This window comes from Haliotis rufescens, unplaced genomic scaffold, assembly GCF_023055435.1.
Source record: "Haliotis rufescens isolate VD_foot unplaced genomic scaffold, xgHalRufe1.0.p SCAF_31, whole genome shotgun sequence".
In the NCBI taxonomy this organism is placed as follows: Eukaryota; Metazoa; Mollusca; class Gastropoda; order Lepetellida; family Haliotidae; genus Haliotis; species Haliotis rufescens.
The window spans coordinates 4,255,564-4,283,527 of NW_025964013.1; the positions used below are offsets into that span (position 1 = coordinate 4,255,564).

At 43.6% G+C, this 27,964-nt stretch overlaps 1 protein-coding gene across 2 annotated transcripts; it reads left to right on the top strand.

Moving 5' to 3' along the window:
- Positions 1-7,387, top strand: LOC124123731. 2 transcript variants are annotated; one of them, XM_046486918.2, is made up of 4 exons: positions 1-61; positions 5,172-5,394; positions 5,794-5,840; positions 7,301-7,387. In XM_046486918.2, exons 2-4 carry the CDS (start codon positions 5,178-5,180, stop codon positions 7,343-7,345), a joined length of 309 nt encoding a protein of 102 aa, XP_046342874.2. In that variant the 5' UTR covers positions 1-61; positions 5,172-5,177; the 3' UTR covers positions 7,346-7,387. The 2 variants fall into 2 exon arrangements, with proteins under 2 accessions (XP_046342874.2, XP_046342873.2); XM_046486917.2 differs by lacking the exon at positions 1-61 and adding an exon at positions 2,089-2,196.
- The last annotated feature ends 20,577 nt before the right edge of the window (positions 7,388-27,964 follow it).

Here is a 27,964-nt window from a genome sequence, read left to right on the forward strand (position 1 = left end):
GTACAGATAATACCAGGATTGACCGTGTCCATCTGTCACACTTCTGTTCTCAAGTCTGAAGGTAGGTTATGTTATGTTAAGTTACGAATAGTACATAAAATACCACAGACGACTAATTATTTATTAAAAAACCTAACAATGTGTTACACGTAAAACCTCACATCATAATTAACCAGGTTCTCGCCCGAAAAAAAAGCTTTTTAAAAAAGGTTAAAAAGTCTTATAAAGTACATAGTTATACCAAAAGAAGAGTCATATGTGACTTCATTGTTTTCTAAAAAGCAACAAACAACTTTCCTGACCCCACAACCAGTGCGTATGCATATTGAAATCCCAGCTGGAAGCCGAGCTGTAGGTGTGACGTCACAGTGGAGAGACGTCCGCCATTTTGTTTCGTTTACAGCGCAATAATCGCCTTGACAGTGAAGTGATTTTCCATTATTCTCGTCGTTTTGAAGAGCAAAACTGGGTATTATGTGGACATGGGGTCTACTAGTTCATCAAACACAAGCACCAAGTGTTAATTCTTGAAATTTCCAAGCGAAAGGGCCGATTCGGGAGGAGGAAAGTTTGGATAAAGCGATGTCGGCGAGGAGGAAAAAGGAAACCGACTTGACATACCGTTTTGTGTATCTTGCATTTTGAGGCATCTCTCTACAGGATTGATCCTCACAAACTAAACGAACTTGGTTACGAAAATAAATTTAGTTCATTCTTTGTTTGTGTCTCTCTAATATATGATAGTCGATGTTATAATGATTGATGTTTATGAGAACAGGAGTCACTGTGCAAGTAGTAAGCTAAATGCCTGCCACCAAGATCCCTCTCTTGATCAGTGAAGTACATATTATAATTACTGTTTACACGGCAGTATTAACTGGACCAATCACCACGAGACAAGATTATTTTAATACAAAACGTTCATTTGTATAGAAAACAAATTTAGCTTAAATAGCCTGTGCTAATTGTTACGCATAAAGACAACAGAACTAACAATGTGTTGACAATGCTAAGCGTCAGTCTACCACTGGCACATTTTACATAAGAATAGCTGTCTCACGAATTATGCTTTACTGATAAACACCAATTTGAATTTAGAAATGTCAGGATAGCGTTCAACAACAGATCGTGTACCATAGTCTTTCCTCGTTTTCATCACACTGATCGTCTTCACTCGGTAGATCTTCCTCGCTGCTGTCAAGACTATTTTGACCAAACACTGGCTCATATAGATACGTAAGGTCACTGAGCGAAAATTCAATGACCGATGACATTGTCAGGTGAAGCCATGGCGAACGCAGTACTCTAGCAAAATGTACAGAAACAGTGATCGTCTGTAAGTCAACTCCCCACTATAAGTGAGTGAGTTGTGTTTAACGCCGCTTTTAACATTATTCCATTTATATCGCGGCGTGTCAGCTTAATGTGGGAGGAAAGCCCAAAGTGATCAGGTCTCAGACGTATACCACTTCGGTGAAACCCACGAGCACGGGTAAGGTGCTGACAAACCTAGAAACATAATCGGGGCGAACCGGAATTCGAACCAACAATCATAGGTTTCTGGCGTGCCCAAGGGACGCAACTGTGCAGAGCGAATCGCGGCGCCTTAGACGACTGGGCCACCCATGACCCCTTTCCACTATGTCGACACGTCCCGTGATGACATATCTGCTCATTAACTCTCGGTAGTTTCCGGAATACGAGTAGGGTTTAACGTTTTTTGTCACAAATATTGCCTTTTGAAGATTTTCCATCCAGATACTTGTTTTAATATGCGTAATGAATGATTTAATCCCATATTTATAGTTCACTGTAAATCTCCTTTAAAATCAGTCTACAAAATTCATATATATACAAATATACTCTACAAAAAAGAAACGCAAAGGTGTTTTTTAGATGTATATGTCATATATCATATACATAATATAAACAGATGATAATCGATTGTTCAAAATTGGCACACGTCATTGTCTGGGCTTATATCCTACGCAATCCTGGTATTGCCGTTGTTGTAGAGGTGGCTGTGGTGATTCTTTCACGTAAGTGGCGTCGCCGTATGAATCTGTCCTGTGCTCCAGTTGTGATACGTGGGCGACCGGAATCTGGCCACGTGTTGTCCTGTGTGTCTGATAACGGTTCCACAGCCTTGTAATGGTGCTTGGTGCTACGTGGAATAACCTGGCTACAGCTGAGTGGGTGAGTGAGTTCAAATTTAAAGTCACATCGGCAATATTTCAGTTATATCGTGACTTTCAAGGGTTATCATAAACTGACGTCCAAAAGAAACTTTACCAACTGAAAATATAAATTTCAGACAAAGTATTTTTTTTTTTTGATGAAGTCTATCTAAAACACATAACCTAAATAAAACAATAGTGTATGCAGAAAATGTTATTCGTCTGTTACATTGCAACGGCAAGTCAGACATCCACAGTGATAAAAAAAACACAAAAGAAATGCCACGACTCACAGTCGTACAACGTGAACGAGCCTTGGGTATGGTACAGATGGGAGCCACCCACGCCCATATTGCACGAACCTTCGGTTGCTCCCGTGTTGCCGTCACCAACTTGATACAACGTTACAGACAGACAAGGCAGACCGCTGACAGGCCAAGAAGAGGCAGACCCAGGGTGACCACGCCCCATGATGACCGGTACTTGCGTACCTTGCACCTCCGAAATCGCTTCCTGACAGTGACGTCATCGGCGACAAATGCCTTAGGTCACAGGGTTAGTCGACAGACAGTGGCCAGGGGACTCAGGGTTCATGGAATCAGGGCTTTTAGACCATACAGAGGACATGGGCCCGGACTGTACGACGTTGGCAACGACGTGACTGGCAGAGGGTTGTCTTCACTGACGAAAGTCGATTCTGTATGTTTAGGGCTGATGGAAGACAACGTGTTTACCGCCGAAGGGGTGAACGAACGGCGGCGTGTTGCGTGCAGGAGGTCGTACCATATGGTGGAGGGAGTTAATGGTGTGGGGAGGGATCTGTGGACAGGAGAGGACACCGCTGGTCATCGTTGACGGAAACTTGACAGCTCAGCGTTACATGGATAACATTCTTCGTCGAGATGTCCTACCATTTCTCCAACAGCAGCCACGTGGTGTCATTTATCACTATGACAACGCTAGAGCCCATACAGCGAGAATTGTCACTAACTTCCTCGCAGCCAACAACATCAACGTCCTGCCGTGGCCTGCACGCTCACCCGACATGTCCCCCATAGAAACACCTCTGGGACTTGATGGATCGTCGTGTTCGACAACGACCACACTCTCCAGCCAACCGGCAAGAACTGATCTTGGCCCTCCAAGTAGAATGGCGTCAAATCCCACGTGACCTCATCAGATGACTGACTTTTTCTGTGCGTCGAAGAATTTTTGCGTGTATTGAGGCATTTGGTGGTCACAAACGCTACTAATGACTTGTTATTGAACGTGAGCGATTGTTTATTTACTTCGCTATTGTCCATGATTCTGAAAGCTCGAGTTTTGTACCACACCCACCTTTGGGGGGCTCTGACGTCATTCTCGGTCGCGGTATGATTGTCATTTTCAGTGTTGATTATGTTGATATATTGATCTTCTCAATACACTTTACTTCATGCATGTATGATTTGTTGTTATTAAACAAGAGTGCTTCAAACTTTGGTAAAGTTTCTTTTGGACGTCAGTTTATAATAAATTGGCTACAGCTGAAGTGATTCCATTGTTTGAAGTCGGCCGGCGGCATTGTTGCACTCGGCTTCAGTCAGTCGTGGCATGTTTTCGCTGTTCACTTGCGATGTCAAGCAAATGAAAACCCAACGTTTGTAAAGCCCAACAAGTGATGTTGCACGTGCAAGTCATGTTGGTGTGTTTCGGCTCCAGGCTCTCACGTGGTTAGGTTTTTGCGATTTTTCCATCTTTTCACTAAATTTCTACAGTTCCTCATTCTTTCTGCACAAATAAGGCCCAATCCATGCAGAAATGATCAATTCATTTTTTATGTTAATTTGTCTGCCAAATGTTTACGATTTTACTACTTTTGCGTTTCTTCTTTTGCAGAGTACATATCCGTTTCAATTTGATCTGGCAGATGTTAAGGTGCAAGTAGTGCGTTTTGCGTTTTGCGTTTGTTTAGGAGTATGATTATCCAGTGAAATTTGTACTCGAATTTTGTCATTGCCATAATTAATATTATAATACTGATCTGAAAACAACATTTTTAACTTTGAATGTCCAACAAAATACCAAATATCGACTATAACATTATCTATTGTAGGTTTCGGTGAAAGTCATTTGTACACTTTAATTTCATAAATATTGGTTTGTACACAGTGTAGTATGTGTTTTTCGTGTATGTCTAACGCCACACGCAGCAACATTTCAATAGTCTATCGATATGACGGAGAGACCCGCGAAGATCCGGGCTAGAATACATGTAGGTCTTCAGCAACCCATGCTTGTCGTAAGAGGCGACTAACAGGATCGGGTGGTCAGGCTCGCTGAATTGGTTGATCCATGTCATACTATCCCAATTGCGTAGATCGATTCTCATGATATCAATCACTGGATTGTCTAGTCCAGACTCGATAAGTAACAGGCCGCCGTCATTCAGCTGGAAGTGCTGAGTGCGACGTTAAACAACACACACAAACAAACAAACATATAACGGAGACCTGTAAACATTCGAGTCTGGACCAAACAATGCAGTGTTTGATGTTGTGAGTAACTATTCACGACGTCGGCGTACGAAGACACGTCATCAACCAAGACATCGAGCCAGACCAACCGAGTTGCCTCGTACGACCAGCAAAGGTTGTTAAGTACAAATTCTAACCCGGTATCCCACTGGTACAATGTGTCGTACACTAAATAGGACATGGCATAGAACATACTACCGTTCTATGAATACATGGAGTTAATGGAGGACATAGCACAGAATGACCCCTTACTCTGCAATTGACCCTTGTTTACAATCATATTTAACCCAAGATAATCCTTACATTAGTGGGTAGCCTAGTGGTTAAATCGTTCGCTCGTCACGCCGAAGGCCCGGGTTCGCTTCCCAACATGGTTACAATCTGTTAAGCTCATTTCTGGTGTCCCCCGCCGTGATATTGCTGGATATGGTGTTAAACCAGACTCAATAAATCAGTAACATTGAAGACATTTTTTCAGACCACAATGAAGATAGCCTGTTGTCTGGTTGTGTTTGGTTTGGCCGTGGTGAGCGCGGACCTGCTGAGTCTCCTCAAGAGGGTCCACAACTCCAACACATTCGTACACATGCCTCACTATGAACAGCTGCTTCTGGTGGAACTGATGGCGGAGGCTGAGATGGGCCAGCTGACCCAGTACATCCACACCGTGGGCATGAGCAGGATCTCCACGATGATGCAGCGTGAGTAGGGGGGCGGGGGGGCGACCCGGGTACAGCCTGGGTAAGACGTAACGGTGAAGACGCCGGACACGATTGGCTTCTGATTAAATCAGGGGTCCCTAGTCAATACCCCTCCCGGGAACAGCCTGGGTAAGACGTAACGGTGAAGACACCCGATACGCTTGGTTGATTACACCAGGGATCCCTAGTACACCGCCCTTCCCCTGGAACAAGGCTCCATCTGATTAAACCAGCATAAACAGTGAGCACTATTTGCTTATTCGGATTGAACGGAGTCATTTAATGTTCGTAACCGTTTGAAAAAAATGTTAATTTAGCACGTCGTTGATACGATGAATTGGTGTAACTGTTTTAAATGTCCATGTGTATAGTATTTATTACGCTGTACTTTGTCCTCAGATATCCCCCAGCACGAGGCGGACCTTTTGACCCAGTACCTGAAAGAGGTGAGTTCGTCACTTCCTGTGACCACTGTCCTTCACGAAGCCACAACTGCTTCGCATCAATGAATATACCAAACACACAGGTGAGGTGAAGTGAAATGAAGTTTAACGTCGCGTCCAAGAATATTGCACTTAAATAGCGACGTGCATGCACGTGTGTGTGTGTGTGTGTGTGTGGCTGCTTGTACTAGTCCGGACTGATGCCGATTAATAGTGCTAGCCCACTGAGATACCATGCCGAAGTTTAACATGAATACCTCACTATACCTGACTCCGAGCCGACCAGTCCTTGTTTTAGTCCCTTAATGCCTAGCGTCAGACAGGGTAACAACAAGAACCATCTTTTAACGTCTTTTGGTATCACGCGCCCGGGGATCGAACCCCGGACCTTCCGCTCTCCGGGCGGACGCTCTACCACCAGATCACAAAGGTCCCAAACACACAGAACTCCGGATAGCTTCGTGTGATTTACCATAAAACTGTGACACGCCGCGAAATAACTGGAATACTGTTAAATAAAAGTTTTATTTACAATAAAACTATGGGTATTATAAAGGTAGGACATTGGGGAAAAGTGGTGTTTTCTCTGATGCCAAAACATCGAGTAACATGTCGAACGTGGAAATCATGTATGTGTGGCCCCGTGAAGATCCGGGTTAGAATTGATATTCATCAACCCATGCTTGTCGTAAGAGGCGACCATCGGGATCGAGAGGTTAGACTCGTTGACTTTCAGGATGCATGTCTTCGTATCCCAGTTGTGTAGATCGGAGCTCATGTTGTCACTCACTGGATTGTCTGGCCCTGACTTGATTATGTAAGACCGCCGCCAGATACATGTAAACAAGAAACAAACTAACATGTATGTGTGAGTGAATGGGTGGAGTTTAACACAGCTGTGAACAGTATTTCAGTTATATCACGACCTGAAACATGCTGTCGGAGGCAAGCCAGTAGTGATGCAGTTTGTAGCTGTTTACGACTGTGGTGAGGCCAACAGCACGGGCATGGTGCTTACAGACCACTGACCACACCCAGTGAGGATACAGAGGACAACAGATGTAGATGTCGGTTGCAAGTGTACAGTACCTCAATGAGACTGAAGCAATGCCGATGCAATGTTAAAGCTTAAATAACTCACAAGTGTGTACGCCGAACGGCTACAGTCTAACAGCCTATTCTGTTTCGGGGGCACGGTTGGCCCAGTCGTCTACGTCGCCGCGATTCGTTGTGCAGAGTTGCGTCCCTTGGTCACGCCAGAAACCTATGATTGTGGGTTCGAATCCCGGTTTACCCCGATTATGTTTCTAGGTTTGTCATCACCATACCGTGATCGTGGGTTTCACCGAAGTGGTAAACGTCTGAGACCTGCATCACTTGGGTCTTTCCTCCCATACAACTGGAATACTGTTAAAAGCGGCGTTAAACCCAACTCACTCACTCGCTCACTATTCTGTTTCCAGCACATGACGGGGGAAGCTCACCCAGGATCAACACCCTCACAGTGAAACCGGCTTCTCCTACAAAAATAAACATTCTCTTACAAACAATGTGTGTCCGTTTTACTTATTCCCTTCCGTTTGATCGAAATGACCAACTGTTAAAAGTGTGCTCGGAAACCAGGTCACTGCTTTTCACCGATTTGTGTCAATGTCTGATTTCAGCGTCCTCCAGGTCCCCATGGGTCAAGGTGGTGATAATAACTGTTATCATCATGATAATATTTACCTTTGTCAGTCCATTTAAGAACATACTTTATCAATCCTACTCTTGGCCGTACGTACAGACTGCAGACGCAACATACACTTAAACCAAAACTGTAATATTTTCTAAGTACGTTTTTGAACCGACTTTAAATTAATTCCCGTAAGGAGAACTCTTAAACCAGAAGCTGTATCTCCTGGTAAGACTATGTGTATAACATGTCTGGAAGAAACCCTGAAACCAGGAACATCACCACTAGTATCTCCTGGTTAGACTATGTGTATAACATGTCTGGAAGAAACCCTGAAACCAGGAACATCACCACCAGTATCTCCTGGTTAGACTATGTGTATAACATGTCTGGAAAGGAAACCCTGAAACCAGGAACATCACCACTGATATCTCCTGGTTAGACTATGTATAAAACATGTCTGGAAGAAACCCTGAAACCAGGAACGTCACCACCAGTATCTCCTGGTTAGACTATGTGTATAACATGTGTGGAAGGAAACCCTGAAACCAGGAACATCATCACTAGTATCACCTGGTTAGACTATGTGTATAACATGTCTGGAAGGAACCTTGAAACCAGGAACATCACCACTAGATTCTCCTGGTTAGACTATGTGTATAACATGTCTCGAAGGAACCCTGAAACCAGGAACATCACCACCAGTATCTCCTGGTTAGACTATGTGTATAACATGTCTGGTAGAAAACCCTGAAACCAGGAACATCACCACTAGATTCTCCTGTTTAGACTATGTGTATAACATGTCTGGAAGAAAACCCTGAAACCAGGAACATCACCACCACTATCTCCTGGTTAGACTATGTGTATAACATGTCTGGAAGGAAACCCTGAAACCAGGAACATCACCAGTGGTATCTCCTGGTTAGACTATGTGTATTACATGTCTGGAAGGAACCTTGAAACCAGGAACATCACCACTAGATTCTCCTGGTTAGACTATGTGTATAACATGTCTGGAAGGGAAACCCTGAAACCAGGAACATCACCACTGATATCTCCTGGTTAGACTATGTATAAAACATGTCTGGAAGAAACCCTGAAACCAGGAACGTCACCAACAGTATCTCCTGGTTAGACTATGTGTATAACATGTCTGGAAGGAAACCCTGAAACCAGGAACATCATCACTAGTATCACCTGGTTAGACTATGTGTATAACATGTCTGGAAGGAACCTTGAAACCAGCAACATCACCACTAGATTCTCCTGGTTAGACTATGTGTATAACATGTCTCGAAGGAACCCTGAAACCAGGAACATCACCACCAGTATCTCCTGGTTAGACTATGTGTATAACATGTCTGGTAGAAAACCCTGAAACCAGGAACATCACCACTAGATTCTCCTGTTTAGACTATGTGTATAACATGTCTGGAAGAAAACCCTGAAACCAGGAACATCACCACCAGTATCTCCTGGTTAGACTATGTGTATAACATGTCTGGAAGGAAACCCTGAAACCAGGAACATCACCAGTGGTATCTCCTGGTTAGACTATGTGTATTACATGTCTGGAAGGAACCTTGAAACCAGGAACATCACCACTAGATTCTCCTGGTTAGACTATGTGTATAACATGTCTGCAAGGAAACCCTGAAACCAGGAACATCACCACCAGTATCTCCTGGTTAGACTATGTGTATAACATGTCTGGAAGAAACCCTGAAACCAGGAACATCACCACCAGTATCTCCTGGTTAGACTATGTGTATAACATGTCTTGAAGGAAACCCTGAAACCAGGAACATCACCACTAGTATCTCCTGGTTAGATTATGTGTATAACATATCTTGAAGGAAACCCTGAAACCAGGAACATCACCACTAGTATCTCCTGGTTAGACTATGTGTATAACATGTCTGGAAGGAAACCCTGAAACCAGGAACATCACCACTAGATTCTCCTGGTTAGACTATGTGTATAACATGTCTTGAAGGAAACCCTGAAACCAGGAACATCACCACCAGTATCTCCTGGTTAGACTATGTGTATAACATGTCTGGAAGAAACCCTGAAACCAGGAACATCACCACCAGTATCTCCTGGTTAGACTATGTGTATAACATGTCTTGAAGGAAACCCTGAAACCAGGAACATCACCACTAGTATCTCCTGGTTAGATTATGTGTATAACATATCTTGAAGGAAACCCTGAAACCAGGAACATCACCACTAGTATCTCCTGGTTAGACTATGTGTATAACATGTCTGGAAGGAAACCCTGAAACCAGGAACATCACCACTGATATCTCCTGGTTAGACTATGTGTATAACATGTCTGGAAGGAAACCCTGAAACCAGGAACATCACCACCAGTATCTCCTGGTTAGACTATGTGTATAACATGTGTGGAAGGAAACCCTGAAACCAGGAACATCACCACTAGATTCTCCTGGTTAGACTATGTGTATAACATGTCTTGAAGGAAACCCTGAAACCAGGAACATCACCACCAGTATCTCCTGGTTAGACTATGTGTATAACATGTCTGGAAGAAACCCTGAAACCAGGAACATCACCACCAGTATCTCCTGGTTAGACTATGTAAATAACATGTGTGGAAGGAAACCCTGAAACCAGGAACATCACCACTAGTATCTCCTGGTTAGACTATGTGTATAACATTTCTTGAAGGAAACCCTGAAACCAGGAACATCACCACCAGTATCTCCTGGTTAGACTATGTGTATAACATGTCTGGAAGGAAACCCTGAAACCAGGAACATCACCACCAGTATCTCCTGGTTAGACTATGTGTATAACATGTCTGGAAGGAAACCCTGAAACCAGGAACATCACCACTAGATTCTCCTGGTTAGACTATGTGTATAACATGTCTTGAAGGAAACCCTGAAACCAGGAACATCACCACCAGTATCTCCTGGTTAGACTATGTGTATAACATGTCTTGAAGAAACCCTGAAACCAGGAACATCACCACCAGTATCTCCTGGTTAGACTATGTGTATAACATGTCTGGAAAGAAACCCTGAAACCAGGAACATCACCTCCAGTATCTCCTGGTTAGACTATGTGTATAACATATCTTGAAGGAAACCCTGAAACAAGGAACATCACCACCAGTATCTCCTGGTTAGACTATGTGTATAACATGTCTGGAAGGAAACCCTGAAACCAGGAACATCACCACCAGTATCTCCTGGTTAGACTATGTGTATAACATGTCTGGAAAAAAACCCTGAAACCAGGAACATCACCACCAGTATCTCCTGGTTAGACTATGTGTATAACATGTCTTGAAGGAAACCCTGAAACCAGGAACATCACCACTAGTATCTCCTGGTTAGATTATGTGTATAACATATCTTGAAGGAAACCCTGAAACCAGGAACATCACCACCAGTATCTCCTGGTTAGACTATGTGTATAACATGTCTGGAAGGAAACCCTGAAACCAGGAACATCACCACTGATATCTCCTGGTTAGACTATGTGTATAACATGTCTGGAAGGAAACCCTGAAACCAGGAACATCACCACCAGTATCTCCTGGTTAGACTATGTGTATAACATGTGTGGAAGGAAACCCTGAAACCAGGAACATCACCACCAGTATCTCCTGGTTAGACTATGTGTATAACATGTCTGGAAGAAACCCTGAAACCAGGAACATCACCACCAGTATCTCCTGGTTAGACTATGTAAATAACATGTGTGGAAGGAAACCCTGAAACCAGGAACATCACCACTAGTATCTCCTGGTTAGACTATGTGTATAACATTTCTTGAAGGAAACCCTGAAACCAGGAACATCACCACCAGTATCTCCTGGTTAGACTATGTGTATAACATGTCTGGAAGGAAACCCTGAAACCAGGAACATCACCACCAGTATCTCCTGGTTAGACTATGTGTATAACATGTCTGGAAGGAAACCCTGAAACCAGGAACATCACCACTAGATTCTCCTGGTTAGACTATGTGTATAACATGTCTTGAAGGAAACCCTGAAACCAGGAACATCACCACAAGTATCTCCTGGTTAGACTATGTGTATAACATGTCTGGAAGAAACCCTGAAACCAGGAACATCACCACCAGTATCTCCTGGTTAGACTATGTGTATAACATGTCTGGAAGGAAACCCTGAAACCAGGAACATCACCACCAGTATCTCCTGGTTAGACTATGTGTATAACATGTGTTGAAGGAAACCCTGAAACCAGGAACATCACCACCAGTATCTCCTGGTTAGATTATGTGTATAACATGTCTTCAAGGAAACCTTCAAACCAGGAACATCACCACCAGTATCTCCTGGTTAGACTATGTGTATAACATGTCTGGAAGGAAACCCTGAAACCAGGAACATCACGACCAGTATCTCCTGGTTAGACTATGTGTATAACATGTCTCGAAGAAACCCTGAAACCAGGAACATCACCACCAGTATCTCCTGGTTAGACTATGTGTATAACATGTCTGGAAAAAAACCCTGAAACCAGGAACATCACCACCAGTATCTCCTGGTTAGACTATGTGTATAACATGTGTGGAAGGAAACCCTGAAACCAGGAACATCACCACCAGTATCTCCTGGTTAGATTATGTGTATAACATATCTTGAAGGAAACCCTGAAACCAGGAACATCACCACTAGTATCTCCTGGTTAGACTATGTGTATAACATGTCTGGAAGGAAACCCTGAAACCAGGAACATCACCACCAGTATCTCCTGGTTAGACTATGTGTATAACATGTCTGCAAAAAAAACCTGAAACCAGGAACATCACCACCAGTATCTCCTGGTTAGACTATGTGTATAACATGTGTGGAAGGAAACCCTGAAACCAGGAACATCACCACTAGATTCTCCTGGTTAGACTATGTGTATAACATGTCTTGAAGGAAACCCTGAAACCAGGAACATCACCACCAGTATCTCCTGGTTAGACTATGTGTATAACATGTCTGGAAGAAACCCTGAAACCAGGAACATCACAACCAGTATCTCCTGGTTAGACTATGTGTATAACATGTGTGGAAGGAAACCCTGAAACCAGGAACATCACCACTAGTATCTCCTGGTTAGACTATGTGTATAACATATCTTGAAGGAAACCCTGAAACCAGGAACATCACCACCAGTATCTCCTGGTTAGACTATGTGTATAACATGTCTGGAAGGAAACCCTGAAACCAGGAACATCACCACCAGTATCTCCTGGTTAGACTATGTGTATAACATGTGTGGAAGGAAACCCTGAAACCAGGAACATCACCTCTAGATTCTCCTGGTTAGACTATGTGTATAACATGTCTTGAAGGAAACCCTGAAACCAGGAACATCACCACCAGTATCTCCTGGTTAGACTATGTGTATAACATGTCTTGAAGAAAACCCTGAAACCAGGAACATCACCACCAGTATCTCCTGGTTAGACTATGTGTATAACATGTCTGGAAGGAAACCCTGAAACCAGGAACATCACCACCAGTATCTCCTGGTTAGACTATGTGTATAACATGTCTGGAAAGAAACCCTGAAACCAGTAACATCACCACCAGTATCTCCTGGTTAGACTATGTGTATAACATGTCTCGAAGGAACCCTGAAACCAGGAACATCACCACTAGATTCTCCTGGTTAGACTATGTGTATAACATGTCTCGAAGGAACCTTGAAACCAGGAACATCACCACCAGTATCTCCTGGTTAGACTATGTGTATAACATGTCTGGTAGAAAACCCTGAAACCAGGAACATCACCACCAGATTCTCCTGTTTAGACTATGTGTATAACATGTCTGCAAAAAAAACCTGAAACCAGGAACATCACCACCAGTATCTCCTGGTTAGACTATGTGTATAACATGTCTGGAAGGAAACCCTGAAACCAGGAACATCACCAGTGGTATCTCCTGGTTAGACTATGTGTATTACATGTCTGGAAGGAACCTTGAAACCAGGAACATCACCACTAGATTCTCCTGGTTAGACTATGTGAATAACATGTCTGGAAGAAAACCCTGAAACCAGGAACATCACCACTAGATTCTCCTGGTTAGACTATGTGTATAACATGTCTTGAAGGAAACCCTGAAACCAGGAACATCACCACCAGTATCTCCTGGTTAGACTATGTGTATAACATGTCTTGAAGGAAACCCTGAAACCAGGAACATCACCACTAGTATCTCCTGGTTAGATTATGTGTATAACATATCTTGAAGGAAACCCTGAAACCAGGAACATCACCACTAGTATCTCCTGGTTAGACTATGTGTATAACATGTCTGGAAGGAAACCCTGAAACCAGGAACATCACCACCAGTATCTCCTGGTTAGACTATGTGTATAACATGTATGCAAAAAAAACCTGAAACCAGGAACATCACCACCAGTATCTCCTGGTTAGACTATGTGTAAAACATGTGTGGAAGGAAACCCTGAAACCAGGAACATCACCACTAGATTCTCCTGATTAGACTATGTGTATAACATGTCTTGAAGGAAACCCTGAAACCAGGAACATCACCACCAGTATCTCCTGGTTAGACTATGTGTATAACATGTCTGGAAGAAACCCTGAAACCAGGAACATCACCACCAGTATCTCCTGGTTAGACTATGTGTATAACATGTGTGGAAGGAAACCCTGAAACCAGGAACATCACCACTAGTATCTCCTGGTTAGACTATGTGTATAACATATCTTGAAGGAAACCCTGAAACCAGGAACATCACCACCAGTATCTCCTGGTTAGACTATGTGTATAACATGTCTGGAAGGAAACCCTGAAACCAGGAACATCACCACCAGTATCTCCTGGTTAGACTATGTGTATAACATGTCTGGAAGGAAACCCTGAAACCAGGAACATCACCTCTAGATTCTCCTGGTTAGACTATGTGTATAACATGTCTTGAAGGAAACCCTGAAACCAGGAACATCACCACCAGTATCTCCTGGTTAGACTATGTGTATAACATGTCTGGAAGAAACCCTGAAACCAGGAACATCACCACCAGTATCTCCTGGTTAGACTATGTGTATAACATGTGTGGAAGGAAACCCTGAAACCAGGAACATCACCACTAGTATCTCCTGGTTAGATTATGTGTATAACATATCTTGAAGGAAACCCTGAAACCAGGAACATCACCACCAGTATCTCCTGGTTAGACTATTTGTATAACATGTCTGGAAGGAAACCCTGAAACCAGGAACATCACCACCAGTATCTCCTGGTTAGACTATGTGTATAACATGTCTGCAAAAAAACCCTGAAACCAGGAACATCACCACCAGTATCTCCTGGTTAGACTATGTGTATAACATGTGTGGAAGGAAACCCTGAAACCAGGAACATCACCACCAGTATCTCCTGGTTAGATTATGTGTATAACATGTCTTCAAGGAAACCTTGAAACCAGGAACATCACCACCAGTATCTCCTGGTTAGACTATGTGTATAACATGTCTGGAAGGAAACCCTGAAACCAGGAACGTCACCACCAGTATCTCCTGGTTAGATTATGTGTATAACATGTCTGGAAGGAAACCCTGAAACCAGGAACATCACCACCAGTATCTCCTGGTTAAACTATGTGTATAACATGTCTTGAAGAAAACCCTGAAACCAGGAACATCACCACCAGTATCTCCTGGTTAGACTATGTGTATAACATGTCTGGAAGGAAACCCTGAAACCAGGAACATCACCACCAGTATCTCCTGGTTAGACTATGTGTATAACATGTCTGGAAAGAAACCCTGAAACCAGGAACATCACCACCAGTATCTCCTGGTTAGACTATGTGTATAACATGTCTCGAAGGAACCCTGAAACCAGGAACATCACCACCAGTATCTCCTGGTTAGACTATGTGTATAACATGTCTGGAAGGAAACCCTGAAACCAGGAACATCACCACCAGTATCTCCTGGTTAGAAGATGTGTATAACATCTCTGGAAGAAACCCTAAAACCAAGAACATCACCACCAGTATCTCCTGGTTAGACTATGTGTATAACATGTGTGGAAGGAAACCCTGAAACCAGGAACATCACCACTAGTATCTCCTGGTTAGCGGTGTGCATAACATGTCTTGAAGGAAACCCTGAAACCAGGAACATCACCACCAGTATCTCCTGGTTAGACTATGTGTATAACATGACTTGAAGGAAACCCTGAAACCAGGAACATCACCACCAGTATCTCCTGGTTAGACTATGTGTATAACATGTCTTGAAGGAAACCCTGAAACCAGGAACATCACGACCAGTATCTCCTGGTTAGACTATGTGTATAACATGTCAGGAAAAAAAACCTGAAACCAGGAACATCACCACCAGTATCTCCTGGTTAGACTATGTGTATAACATGTCTGGAAGGAAACCCTGAAACCAGGAACATCACCACCAGTATCTCCTGGTTAGACTATGTGTATAACATGTCTGGAAGAAACCCTGAAACCAGGAACATCACCACCAGTATCTCCTGGTTAGACTATGTGTATAACATGTCTGGAAAGAAACCCTGAAACCAGGAACATCACCACCAGTATCTCCTGGTTAGACTATGTGTATAACATGTCTTGAAGAAAACCCTGAAACCAGGAACATCACCACCAGTATCTCCTGGTTAGACTATGTGTATAACATGTGTGGAAGGAAACCCTGAAACCAGGAACATCACCACCAGTATCTCCTGGTTAGATTATGTGTATAACATGTCTTCAAGGAAACCTTGAAACCAGGAACATCACCACCAGTATCTCCTGGTTAGACTATGTGTATAACATGTCTGGAAGGAAACCCTGAAACCAGGAACGTCACCACCAGTATCTCCTGGTTAGATTATGTGTATAACATGTCTGGAAGGAAACCCTGAAACCAGGAACATCACCACCAGTATCTCCTGGTTAGACTATGTGTATAACATGTCTTGAAGAAAACCCTGAAACCAGGAACATCACCACCAGTATCTCCTGGTTAGACTATGTGTATAACATGTGTGGAAGGAAACCCTGAAACCAGGAACATCACCACCAGTATCTCCTGGTTAGACTATGTGTATAACATCTCTTGAAGAAACCCTGAAACCAAGAACATCACCACCAGTATCTTCTGGTTAGACTATGTGTATAACATGTGTGGAAGGAAACCCTGAAACCAGGAACATCACCACCAGTATCTCCTGGTTAGATTATGTGTATAACATGTCTTGAAGGAAACCCTGAAACCAGGAACATCACCACCAGTATCTCCTGGTTAGACTATGTGTATAACATCTCTGGAAGAAACCCTGAAACCAAGAACATCACCACCAGTATCTTCTGGTTAGACTATGTGTATAACATGTGTGGAAGGAAACCCTGAAACCAGGAACATCACCACCAGTATCTCCTGGTTAGATTATGTGTATAACATGTCTTGAAGGAAACCCTGAAACCAGGAACATCACCACTAGATTCTCCTGGTTAGACTATGTGAATAACATGTGTGGAAGAAAACCCTTAAACCAGGAACATCACCACCAGTATCTCCTGGTTAGACTATGTGTATAACATGTCTGGAAGAAACCCTGAAACCAGGAACATCACCACCAGTATCTCCTGGTTAGACTATGTGTATAACATGTCTTGAAGGAAACCCTGAACCCAGGAACATCACCACTAGTATCTCCTGGTTAGATTATGTGTATAACATATCTTGAAGGAAACCCTGAAACCAGGAACATCACCACTAGTATCTCCTGGTTAGACTATCTGTATAACATGTCTGGAAGGAAACCCTGAAACCAGGAACATCACCACCAGTATCTCCTGGTTAGACTATGTGTATAACATGTCTGCAAAAAAACCCTGAAACCAGGAACATCACCACCAGTATCTCCTGGTTAGACTATGTGTATAACATGTGTGGAAGGAAACCCTGAAACCAGGAACATCACCACTAGATTCTCCTGGTTAGACTATGTGTATAACATGTCTTGAAGGAAACCCTGAAACCAGGAACATCACCACCAGTATCTCCTGGTTAGACTATGTGTATAACATGTCTGGAAGAAACCCTGAAACCAGGAACATCACCACCAGTATCTCCTGGTTAGACTATGTGTATAACATGTCTGGAAGGAAACCCTGAAACCAGGAACATCACCACTAGTATCTCCTGGTTAGACTATGTGTATAACATATCTTAAAGGAAACCCTGAAACCAGGAACATCACCACCAGTATCTCCTGGTTAGACTATGTGTATAACATGTCTGGAAGGAAACCCTGAAACCAGGAACATCACCACCAGTATCTCCTGGTTAGACTATGTGTATAACATGTGTGGAAGGAAACCCTGAAACCAGGAACATCACGACCAGTATCTCCTGGTTAGACTATGTGTATAACATGTCTTGAAGGAAACCCTGAAACCAGGAACATCACCACCAGTATCTCCTGGTTAGACTATGTGTATAACATGTCTGGAAGAAACCCTGAAACCAGGAACATCACCACCAGTATCTCCTGGTTAGACTATGTGTATAACATGTGTGGAAGGAAACCCTGAAACCAGGAACATCACCACTAGTATCTCCTGGTTAGACTATGTGTATAACATATCTTGAAGGAAACCCTGAAACCAGGAACATCACCACCAGTATCTCCTGGTTAGACTATGTGTATAACATGTCTGGAAGGAAACCCTGAAACCAGGAACATCACCACCAGTATCTCCTGGTTAGACTATGTGTATAACATGTCTGGAAAAAAACCCTGAAACCAGGAACATCACCACCAGTATCTCCTGGTTAGACTATGTGTATAACATGTGTGGAAGGAAACCCTGAAACCAGGAACATCACCACCAGTATCTCCTGGTTAGATTATGTGTATAACATGTCTTCAAGGAAACCTTCAAACCAGGAACATCACCACCAGTATCTCCTGGTTAGACTATGTGTATAACATGTCTGGAAGGAAACCCTGAAACCAGGAACGTCACCACCAGTATCTCCTGGTTAGATTATGTGTATAACATGTCTGGAAGGAAACCCTGAAACCAGGAACATCACCACCAGTATCTCCTGGTTAAACTATGTGTATAACATGTCTTGAAGAAAACCCTGAAACCAGGAACATCACCACCAGTATCTCCTGGTTAGACTATGTGTATAACATGTCTGGAAGGAAACCCTGAAACCAGGAACATCACCACCAGTATCTCCTGGTTAGACTATGTGTATAACATGTCTGGAAAGAAACCCTGAAACCAGGAACATCACCACCAGTATCTCCTGGTTAGACTATGTGTATAACATGTCTCGAAGGAACCCTGAAACCAGGAACATCACCACCAGTATCTCCTGGTTAGACTATGTGTATAACATGTCTGGAAGGAAACCCTGAAACCAGGAACATCACCACCAGTATCTCCTGGTTAGACTATGTGTATAACATCTCTGGAAGAAACCCTGAAACCAGGAACATCACCACCAGTATCTCCTGGTTAGACTATGTGTATAACATGTGTGGAAGGAAACCCTGAAACCAGGAACATCACCACTAGTATCTCCTGGTTAGCGGTGTGTATAACATGTCTTGAAGGAAACCCTGAAACCAGGAACATCACCACCAGTATCTCCTGGTTAGACTATGTGTATAACATGACTTGAAGGAAACCCTGAAACCAGGAACATCACCACCAGTATCTCCTGGTTAGACTATGTGTATAACATGTCTTGAAGGAAACCCTGAAACCAGGAACATCACGACCAGTATCTCCTGGTTAGACTATGTGTATAACATGTCAGGAAAAAAAACCTGAAACCAGGAACATCACCACCAGTATCTCCTGGTTAGACTATGTGTATAACATGTGTGGAAGGAAACCCTGAAACCAGGAACATCACCACCAGTATCTCCTGGTTAGACTATGTGTATAACATGTCTGGAAGAAACCCTGAAACCAGGAACATCACCACCAGTATCTCCTGGTTAGACTATGTGTATAACATGTCTGGAAGGAAACCCTGAAACCAGGAACATCACCACCAGTATCTCCTGGTTAGACTATGTGTATAACATGTCTTGAAGAAAACCCTGAAACCAGGAACATCACCACCAGTATCTCCTGGTTAGACTATGTGTATAACATGTGTGGAAGGAAACCCTGAAACCAGGAACATCACCACCAGTATCTCCTGGTTAGATTATGTGTATAACATGTCTTCAAGGAAACCTTGAAACCAGGAACATCACCACCAGTATCTCCTGGTTAGACTATGTGTATAACATGTCTGGAAGGAAACCCTGAAACCAGGAACGTCACCACCAGTATCTCCTGGTTAGATTATGTGTATAACATGTCTGGAAGGAAACCCTGAAACCAGGAACATCACCACCAGTATCTCCTGGTTAGACTATGTGTATAACATGTGTGGAAGAAAACCCTGAAACCAGGAACATCACCACCAGTATCTCCTGGTTAGACTATGTGTATAACATGTGTGGAAGGAAACCCTGAAACCAGGAACATCACCACCAGTATCTCCTGGTTAGATTATGTGTATAACATGTCTTGAAGGAAACCCTGAAACCAGGAACATCACCACCAGTATCTCCTGGTTAGACTATGTGTATAACATGTGTGGAAGGAAACCCTGAAACCAGGAACATCACCACCAGTATCTCCTGGTTAGACTATGTGTATAACATGTGTGGAAGGAAACCCTGAAACCAGGAACATCACCACCAGTATCTCCTGGTTAGACTATGTGTATAACATGTCTTGAAGGAAACCCTGAAACCAGGAACATCACCACCAGTATCTCCTGGTTAGACTATGTGTATAACATGTCTGGAAAAAAAACCTGAAACCAGGAACATCACCACCAGTATCTCCTGGTTAGACTATGTGTATAACATGTCTGGAAGAAACCCTGAAACCAGGAACATCACCACCAGTATCTCCTGGTTAGACTATGTGTATAACATGTCTTGAAGGAAACCCTGAAACCAGGAACATCACCACCAGTATCTCCTGGTTAGACAATGTGTATAACATGTCTGGAAGAAACCCTGAAACCAGGAACATCATCACTAGTATCTCCTGGTTAGACTATGTGTATAACATGTGTGGAAGGAAACCCTGAAACCAGGAACATCACCACCAGTATATCCTGGTTAGACTATGTGTATAACATGTCTGGAAGAAACCCTGAAACCACGAACATCACAACCAGTATCTCCTGGTTAGACTATGTGTATAACATGTCTGGAAGGTAACCCTGAAACCAGGAACATCACCACCAGTATCTCCTGTTTAGACTAAGTGTATAACATGTCTGGAAGGAGACCCTGAAACCAGGAACATCATCACCAGTATCTCCTGGTTAGACTATGTGTATAACATGTCTTGAAGAAACCCTGAAACCAGGAACATCACCACCAGTATCTCCTGGTTAGACTATGTGTATAACATGTCTTGAAGGAAACCCTGAAACCAGGAACATCACCACCAGTATCTCCTGGTTAAACTATGTGTATAACATGTCTGGAAGAAACCCTGAAACCAGGAACATCACAACCAGTATCTCCTGGTTAGACTATGTGTATAACATGTCTGGAAGGAGACCCTGAAACCAGGAACATCACCACTAGTATCTCCTGGTTAGACTATGTGTATAACATGTCTGGAAGAAACCCTGAAACCAGGAACATCACCACCAGTATCTCCTGTTTAGACTAAGTGTATAACATGTCTGGAAGGAAACCCTGAAACCAGGAACATCACCACCAGTATCTCCTGGTTAGACTATGTGTATAACATGTGTGGAAGGAAACCCTGAAACCAGGAACATCACCTCTAGTATCTCCTGGTTAGACTATGTGTATAACATGTCTTGAAGGAAACCCTGAAACCAGGAACATCACCACCAGTATCTCCTGGTTAGACTATGTGTATAATATGTCTGGAAGGAAAGCGAGAAACCGGGAGCATCTTCTACATGTAGACAGAAACCTCTTATTGTTGGGACGAATCCCGGATCGCCCTCGTTAGGTTTGTTGGCACCATACCCGTGAGATTGGGTTTCACCAAAGTGGTATAATACTGAGACATGCCTCACCTAGGGCTTTTCTCCACAATGCGGACATGACTTAAATTTTTTTCAAAGCGGCGTTAAACATCACTCACTCACTCACCAACCCACTCACTCTGTCACTCAAATGAAGAGCTTTGCATATTACAGAAATGATAAATATCAGGACATCAACAATGAAACAATCTCCTTTTCGTTGATTTGTATGTTATGCCGGAGGTTGTGTCCATTAAAAAGAAATAAAATGTTCTGTTACATCAAACTTAAGACGCTGTATCGTGTATCACAGATCACTGCAGGCTAGGGAATTGTCGCGACTATTTGTATGGCGAAATAGAGTTTGAAAAGTGAGAACATTTTGCAAAGCTTCCTCCACACTCGCAGCTATTTTCTGGCTCTAATCAGAGCGGGCAGTCGATTTGAAAGAAAGTGGATAAGATATTCACTAACTTTCTAAAACTGCCATGGGTTAACATATAAAAATGATTCACCGACTCACATATAGATTACTACACGAATGTCCGTTAGATGCCGTTGTTATTACACGTGAACGCCTTCGCTCGTCAGATACGTTTTGAAATATACCAGTTGTAATAAATACGGTATCTAATTTAGACAAGTGTAGTAATTTCTCAAAACATGTTAATAACAGCATAATCCGTCACGAAATTAGAAATCTACATTCAACGAGAACATCTAGCCGTCCACTAAAGTAGTCATGCTTGTCGTAAGAGATGACTGACAGGATCTGGTGGTCAGGCTCACTGACTTGCTTGATGCATGTCATCGTATCCCAATTGCGTGGATCGATGCTCATGATGTCAATCACTGGATTGTCTGGTCCACACTCGATTACTTATAGACCGCCGCTGGAATATTGCTGAGTGCGGCGTTTAACAACAAACAAAGAAACAAACAAACAAGTTACACTCAGCTCACTGTCAGCATGGCGTGCCCGCTGTACATCATCATACTTGAAGTCTAGTCGAACATATATACTCAACAACAAAAGTTCCTGTGACACCAATATTTTAGTGTATTTTTCAAACAAGTAAAGTTTGGTTTTCAATATTGTAGTACATGTGTGGAATCAAGTTACTGCTACAGAAAAGCATGCATTCCATGCAAAAGTTGACTTTTATGCAAGCCCAATGTATTTCACTACCCAAGAATGGGTATAAAAATTATTCAACATTATGAAATGCCACGCCTGTACGAAAATGAGAGTCTGCGAGCCATTGGTGTGCTTGAAGCAGGATCGAGTCAACGTGATGTTGCAAGACAATTTAACGTCCACAGAAACACCATTTGGTGTTTATGGCAACGGTGGCAACAGACGAATGCAGTCAGAGACCATCCTCGGAGTGGCAGGCCACGCGTTTCCAATAATCGACAAGACAACTGGATTCGAACAACTCACCTACGAATTGAATTCCAGCCAGCAACAGTGACTGCGAGAAGCATCCCTGACGAATATATTCACAAACCGTACGTCGTCGCCTCAGATGTGCAGGGATTGTCGCCAGAATACCCGCCAGACGTCCCATTTTGACAGGAAACCACCGTCAAGCACGTCTACAGTGGTGCAGACAGCGTCTACGCTAGACGGCCATGCAGTGGGGACAAGTTCTATTCACTGACGAGTCTCGTTTTCACCTCAGCCACAGCGATGGATGGATTCGAGTGTACCGACGTCGAGGTGAACGTCACGTCAATCATTGTGTCATGGGAGAAGATCGGGCATATGTGGGATGAGATGGATCGGCGCCCTTGACGTCAACCACGTGTTCCACAGACACTCCAGGAACTTCGAAACATGCTCCAGCAGATATGGACAGATATCCCACAGGACTTTGTGCGACGCCTGGTCCATTCCATGAGACGATTATGTGTTGCTTGCATGGCAACCAGAGGTGGACACACACGCTAACATTTTGGCATGTTCATGTTTTTTTTTATGAAATCACGCATTCCGAAGTCAGTATGGCAAATGAAACCACTTGAACACGGACAAGAGTCTTTTATCTGTTGCAAACCGAAATTGTTTCAGATTTGGTAAAAAACATTACTTTGCATTAAATCTTATTCAAGGTCACAGGAACTTTTGTTGATGAGTATACTTAATTTACTGATATATATTTCAAGAACGGCTACTGTCTCGATGCCTTTTTCGTGTATGACATCAATATACACATTGACATGTGGCCGCGATTGTGTCTGAATTGTCACCGCTTGATCATGACAGTGTCGTGTGTTGAACATGGAGACGGGTTTATATTTCACTACACTTTGTATATCTGCGAGCGGTCATTACATTTTTCAGGAATAATTCAAACTGTGGCACCCAGAACACAGAAGGGGCAGATAGATACAGCTGTTCTAAAATCGGGGTGCACATGTTTACTTTAACTGGCGGTATTCATCAATTATACACGATTACCATGCTTTCAAGGTTAGGGATAACGTACAGTGAGTTTCAAAATGGCTGAATGTACACTCTTCAAAATAAGAAACGCACAGATAGTATGTTGTTCATTGAACCTGACTACACAAACTATACGGTATATAAAATGTTGGTGGCCTGATATTCGACAAACGGTGCGTGAAAACGCAGCCATTGTCGATTTGCAGTGTCTTAAACGGCATTGTTTTCACACTTGTTCAAACATGTCATGGAGGAAAACAGTAAAGCAAAATGCACGTGCAAGTTATGGCATTCGTAACTCGTGGTACTGGCTTTAAAAAGGCAAGCATAAGCCAAAGATTTGTCATTCAATTGTCAACATTTTTCAAGTCGAAAATGCCGAGACTCAGCGCTGCCGATCTGAACATCGCCATAGGACGTATCCAAAGAGGGGATTCGCAAGCTTCTGTTGCACGCAACTTCAACGTCCACCACAGCACCATTTGCCGCCTTTATGACCGATACACCGATGCAGTTACCGACCAAGAGTTACCATCCCTGCACAGTATCGCTACATTCGACTGTTCCACCTACGTCATCGCAATGCCACAGCTACGGAGACTGCAGGACGCATCCCTTTGTGAGGAGGAGACTGTTACGAACCATCTTCGCGAGGCTGTGATCCGACCCAGAAGACCACTTATCGTCCCTGTTTTGCAACAGATCCATCGACAGCGATGCTTGCGTTGGTGCCATACCTTACAGCCTTGTGATTTGAGAAACTGATGACGTGTGTGTTTTACCGCTGAATCACGATTTCTTCTTCACCGGCGAGATGGAAGACAACGTGTTAATCGTCGTCGAAATGAGTGTTTTGTCCCACATTGAGAACGTGAATTTGACAAATTTGGTGGCTGTAGGGTCATGGTGTCGGGGGTGGTGGGGGGTGGGTGTTTGGGGGGGGGGGGGGGGGGGGGGGGGGCATATCCTTCACCACGAGATCTGACTTGGTTGTGGTTCAGCGAAATTTGACATGAATCAATTTCTTCAACCTCACCTTCTTCAAATCATTGACCGCCAGAGGGAGCTGTTTCAACAGGACAACGCTCCACCGCACACAGCTCGTGTCATGGTAGACTACCCTTATAATGCCAACATCAACGTCAGGCCCTGGTCGTCGAGATCTCCAGGTCTCAACCGAATCGAATACCTCTGGGATGAACTCGATCGACGTGTACCTCAACGTCAGAACACGCCGCAGACACACCCACAACTGGCCAACGCGTTACAAGCAGAATGGCGCAGAATTCCGCAGGACAGAATTCGTACACTTATCCAGGCAGTGCCTAGGAGATGCAGAGCCGTGATTGCTGCCCGGGGCGGTCACACGAGATACTGAGTTCAGCGCAAACTTGTGGCCTTATGTGATATGACAAAGAACAGTTTTCAATGCCTTTTTCAACTACAACATGTGACTATGGAGCTCGATATTAAATTAAATATATCGACTATATTAGGTACAATAAATTTGAAGAGTGTATATTGCTGTGAACGAAACATATCTGACGTGAGAGAATGACTTTTGAGAATGGAATAAAATCATGCTGAGTGTCTATCATCGAGCGCCAGTTGACGTGATCGATATTCATACTTTCAACAGCTTATTATTCACAAGATGTCGTGGGGATTTGCTCACTGCGACGTTAAAAAAATATTCACTGTACTATATTTACAATAGGAATTGTTGGCTATCAAGAGGGAGAGTAAATGTTTGAAGCCCTCGTAACCTGAGTGTATATGGTCCTAGCCTGAGGGGATTAATGACTTTAATGTTTCGCCATCTTTCAAGCCGTATATCAGAACTACGTACGCTTGTCCCAGAATATTTTGTAATTGAGCCAGTTGTGTAACATTATTTTTTTTAAATCAGGACTTTCGGATTGTTACGATCCTTGTCAGTTGCTGGATATTGACGAATGAAGTACAGAGGCAGGCGAGTAAGCAGGGTTATCTCCCTTCTGTAAGTTGGAAATAACAAATACATCTCCGGTTTTTTCCACACAATAAAAACATACATAGAGCGATTTCTTTATATTGTGTTTTGGGAAGATCTTCTTAGATATCACGGTGCATAACAGTGTGTAGCTAAATTAAGTAGAGCTTAGAGGACGTGGATCCGATGAAGCAGGCTCAAATCAATGCCTGATAATTCACTCTCCAGTACTTTCAGTAATGGCTCAGGCTAATTCCTCCTACGTGGCCCAGAACACTCACTCAAGGATCAGATCACTCCGCTTTGGGTTCAGATCAACCCCCTGCATTTTACAGCGTTTATCTTCTCCTGTTCAGTTCTGACATACAATTCTAAATATTAAGTTCGCGTGACCTTCTTCTTACCTGAGAATGCGGTAGCTGATTGTTCAATTGTCGACCATGCACATTATGTATATTCAGTCGGTAGGTGTACGTGTATACCGACAAAACAAATTCCAGTGGGCGTAAAATACAAAACAGCGGTGTAAATAATATTAATGTATCACTAAAATATAAGTAATTACACCAGGTGTTCGCAAAAATAGTTAGTCTTTGCCTCTAAGGAAAAGTTATGCCGAAATCGTAAGGTCTTAGAATTATCATCTTCAAGCTGGGGCCTTTCTTAATATCCCATTTGTAAATTGCTTGCTGCTGGATGGGTGTTACATCCACTGGCACACGTTGTCTCAGGCTGCTGGATGGGTGTTACATCCACTGGTACACGTTGTCTCAGGCTGCTGGATGGGCGTTACATCCACTGACACACGTTGTCTCGGGCTGCTGGATGGGTGTTACATCCACTGGCATACGTTGTCTCAGGCTGCTGGATGGGTGTTACATCCACTGGTACACGTTGTCTCGGGCTGCTGGAAGGGTGTTATATATCCACTGGTACACGTTGTCTTGGGCTGCTGGAAGGGTGTTATATATCCACTGGCACACGTTGTCTCGGGCTGCTGGATGGGTGTTACATCCACTGGCATACGTTGTCTCAGGCTGCTGGATGGGTGTTACATCCACTGGTACACGTTGTCTCGGGCTGCTGGAAGGGTGTTATATATCCACTGGTACACGTTGTCTTGGGCTGCTGGAAGGGTGTTATATATCCACTGGTACACGTTGTCTCGGGCTGCTCGATGGGTGTTACATCCACTGGTACACGTTGTCTCGGGCTGCTGGATGGGTGTTACATCCACTGGTACACGTTGTCTCAGGCTGCTGGATGGGTGTTACATCCACTGGCACACGTTGTTTCAGGCTGCTGGATGGGCGTTACATCCACTGGCACACGTTGTTTCAGGCTGCTGGGTTGGTTTTACATCCACTGGCACACGTTGTCACAGGCACCTGGATGGGTGTTACATCCACTGGCACACGTTGTCACAGGCACCTGGATGGGTGTTACATCCACTGGCACACGTTGTCACAGGCTGCTGGATGGGTGTTACATCTGCTTGCACACGTTGTCTCGGGCTGCTGGATGGGTGTTACATCCACTGGCACACGTTGTCACAGGCTGCTGGATGGGTGTTACATCTGCTTGCACACGTTGTCTCGGGCTGCTGGATGGGTGTTACATCCACTGGCACACGTTGTCTCAGGCTGCTGGATGGGCGTTACATCCACTGGCACACGTTGTCTCAGGCTGCTGGATGGGTGTTACATCCACTGGCACACGTTGTCTCAGGCTGCTGGATGGGTGTTACATCCACTGGTACACGTTGTCACAGGCTGCTGGATGGGTGTTACATCCACTGGCACACGTTGTCTCAGACTGCTGGATGGGTGTTACATCCACTGGTACACGTTGTCACAGGCTGCTGGATGGGTGTTACATCCACTGGCACACGTTGTCTCAGGCTGCTGGATGGGTGTTACATCCAC